This window comes from Procambarus clarkii, chromosome 41, assembly GCF_040958095.1.
Source record: "Procambarus clarkii isolate CNS0578487 chromosome 41, FALCON_Pclarkii_2.0, whole genome shotgun sequence".
In the NCBI taxonomy this organism is placed as follows: Eukaryota; Metazoa; Arthropoda; class Malacostraca; order Decapoda; family Cambaridae; genus Procambarus; species Procambarus clarkii.
The window spans coordinates 21,555,557-21,558,298 of NC_091190.1; the positions used below are offsets into that span (position 1 = coordinate 21,555,557).

A 2,742-nucleotide genomic window follows, 5' to 3' on the forward strand; every position below is an offset into this window, starting at 1 on the left:
AGGGTAGATAAAGACAGTCTATTTAACACAAGGGGCACACGCACTAGGGGACACAGGTGGAAACTGAGTGCCCAAATGAGCCACAGAGATATTAGAAAGAACTTTTTTAGTGTCAGAGTGGTTGACAAATGGAATGCATTAGGAAGTGATGTGGTGGAGGCTGACTCCATACACAGTTTCAAGTGTAGATATGATAGAGCCCGATAGGCTCAGGAATCTGTACACCTGTTGATTGACGGTTGAGAGGCGGGACCAAAGAGCCAGAGCTCAACCCCCGCAAACACAACTAGGTGAGTACACACACACACTGGTAATTTTGTATTAATATCTGAAACTGAATTTTGGTTGATCTGGAGAAAAGGGTTGTTAAAAAATACGCCGCAAGGAAGAGGCCAGCGTTCAATACCGTGTGTTTGTCCAGCTGTTGCCTCACTGCCTAAGGTTTGTTGACTTTCGGTATTGCCAGAAAAGTGTGGTGAAAAAAACAGTGAGCATCGGGGCTCATTCCCAAGTGGTGAGCTCCGGCGGCTCATTCCCAAGTGGTGAGCTCCGGCGGCTCATTCCCAAGTGGTGAGCTCCGGCGGCTCATTCCCAAGCGGTGAGCTCCAGCGGCTCATTCCCAAGGGGTGAGCTCCTATTGGCCTGTAAAACGATTGTTACCGCTTTCATTAAACATTTGCCGCCCCGCCCCCTACCCCGCTGTTGAAGCATTGGCCCTCCTCCCCTTAGAGCACTGTCTCCCCTGAAGCACTGCCTTCCCTGAAGCACTGGCCCCCTATTGAAGGACTGGTCTGGACAAGGAGTTCTGTTGAAGCACTGGCCCCCGTTGAAGCACTGGCTCCCGTTAAAGCACCGGCCCCCGTGGAAGCACTGGCCCCCGTGGAAGCACCGGCCCCCGTTGAAGCACCGGCCCCTGTTGAAGCACCGGCCCCTGTTGAAGCACCGGCCTCCGTTGAATCACCGGCCCCCGTTGAAGCACCAGCCCCCGTTGAAGCACCGGCCCCCGTTGAAGCACCAGCCCCCGTTGAAGCACGGGCCCCCCGTTGAAGCACCGGCCCCCCGTTGAAGCACCGGCCCCCCGTTGAAGCACCGGCTCCCCGTTGAAGCACCGGCCCCCGTTGAAGCACGGGCCCCCGTTGAAGCACCGGCCCCCGTTGAAGCACCGGCCCCTGTTGAAGCACGGGCCCCCGTTGAAGCACCGGCCCCCCGCTGAAGCACGGGCCCCCGTTGAAGCACCGGCCCCCCGTTGAAACACCGGCCCCTGTTGAAGCACTGGCCCCTGTTGAAGCACGGGCTCCCGTTGAAGCACCGGCCCCTGTTGAAGCACGGGCCCCCGTTGAAGCACCGGCCCCCCGCTGAAGCACGGGCCCCCGTTGAAGCACCGGCCCCCCGTTGAAGCACGGGCTCCCGTTGAAACACCGGCCCCTGTTGAAGCACCGGCCCCTGTTGAAGCACGGGCCCCCGTTGAAGCACCGGCCCCTGTTGAAGCACGGGCCCCCGTTGAAGCACCGGCCCCCCGTTGAAGCACTGACCCCCGTTGAAGCACCGGCCCCCGTTGAAGCACCGGCCCCCGTTGAAGCACCGGCCCCCGTTGAAGCACCGCCCCCGTTGAAGCACTGGCCCCCCGGTGAAGCACTGGCCCCCCGTTGAAGCACCGGCCCCCGTTGAAGCACTGGCCCCCGTTGAAGCACCGGCCCCCCGTTGAAGCACTGGCCCCCCGTTGAAGCACTGGCCCCCCGTTGAAGCACCGGCCCCCGTTAAAGCACTGGCCCCCCGTTGAAGCACGGGCCCCCGTTGAAGCACCGGCCCCCCGTTGAAGCACGGGCCCCCGTTGAAGCACCGGCCCCTCGTTGAAGCACAGGCCCCCGTTGAAGCACCGGCCCCTGTTGAAGCACGGGCCCCCGTTGAAGCACTGGCCCCCGTTGAAGCACTGGCCCCCGTTGAAGCACCGGCCCCCCGTTGAAGCACTGGCCCCCCGTTGAAGCACTGGCCCCCGTTGAAGCACCGGCCCTCGTTGAAGCACTGGCCCCCCGTTGAAGCACGGGCCCCCGTTGAAGCACCAGCCCCCCGTTGAAGCACGGGCCCCCGTTGAAGCACCGGTTCCCCGTTGAAGCACGGGCCCCCGTTGAAGCACCGGCCCCCGTTGCAGCACCGGCCCCCGTTGAAGCACCGGCCCCCCGTTGAAGCACCGGCCCCCGTTGAAGCACCGGCCCCCGTTGAAGCACTGGCCCCCGTTGAAGCACCGGCCCCCGTTGAAGCACCGCCCCCCGTTGAAGCACTGGCCCCCCGGTGAAGCACTGGCCCCCCGTTGAAGCACTGGCCCCCCGTTGAAGCACTGGCCCCCCGTTGAAGCACTGGCCCCCCGTTGAAGCACTGGCCCCCCGTTGAAGCACTGGCCCCCCGTTGAAGCACTGGCCCCCCGTTGAAGCACTGTCCTCCCCGTTGAAGCACGGGCCCCCCGTTGAAGCACGGGCCCCCCGTTGAAACACCGCGAGGTGCGAGATAATTTCATAGTTTTTCTTGACTCTTACTGTCAGATTTTGGTCCAGAATTGCGAGTAAATATTTAACCAAATAATGAAAAGCTCAAACATTGTTTACTTGTTCGCCTCTTGTTTTGTTTGTGCGTGTATCCTCCTCACCTATATGTGCTTACAGGTCGAGCTTTATCTCTTGGGCGCCGCCTTTGGGTCCTCTTTGGCAATGGCTTCTGATCCAACTGATGATCTCCAAGGATGTAGCC

At 61.5% G+C, this 2,742-nt stretch overlaps 1 protein-coding gene across 1 annotated transcript; it reads right to left on the reverse strand.

Moving 5' to 3' along the window:
* Window positions 1-844: 844 nt before the first annotated feature.
* Window positions 845-2,512, reverse strand: LOC138373166 (collagen, type I, alpha 1b-like). Its single transcript, XM_069339189.1, has one exon. It carries the CDS (start codon window positions 2,510-2,512, stop codon window positions 845-847), a length of 1,668 nt encoding a protein of 555 aa, XP_069195290.1.
* Between the last annotated feature and the right edge of the window lie 230 nt (window positions 2,513-2,742).

Excerpts from the sequence above, each read along its gene's own strand:
- LOC138373166 (XM_069339189.1), bottom strand. The coding sequence starts at position 2,512 with ATGAAATTATCTCGCACCTCGCGGTGTTTCAACGGGGGGCCCGTGCTT.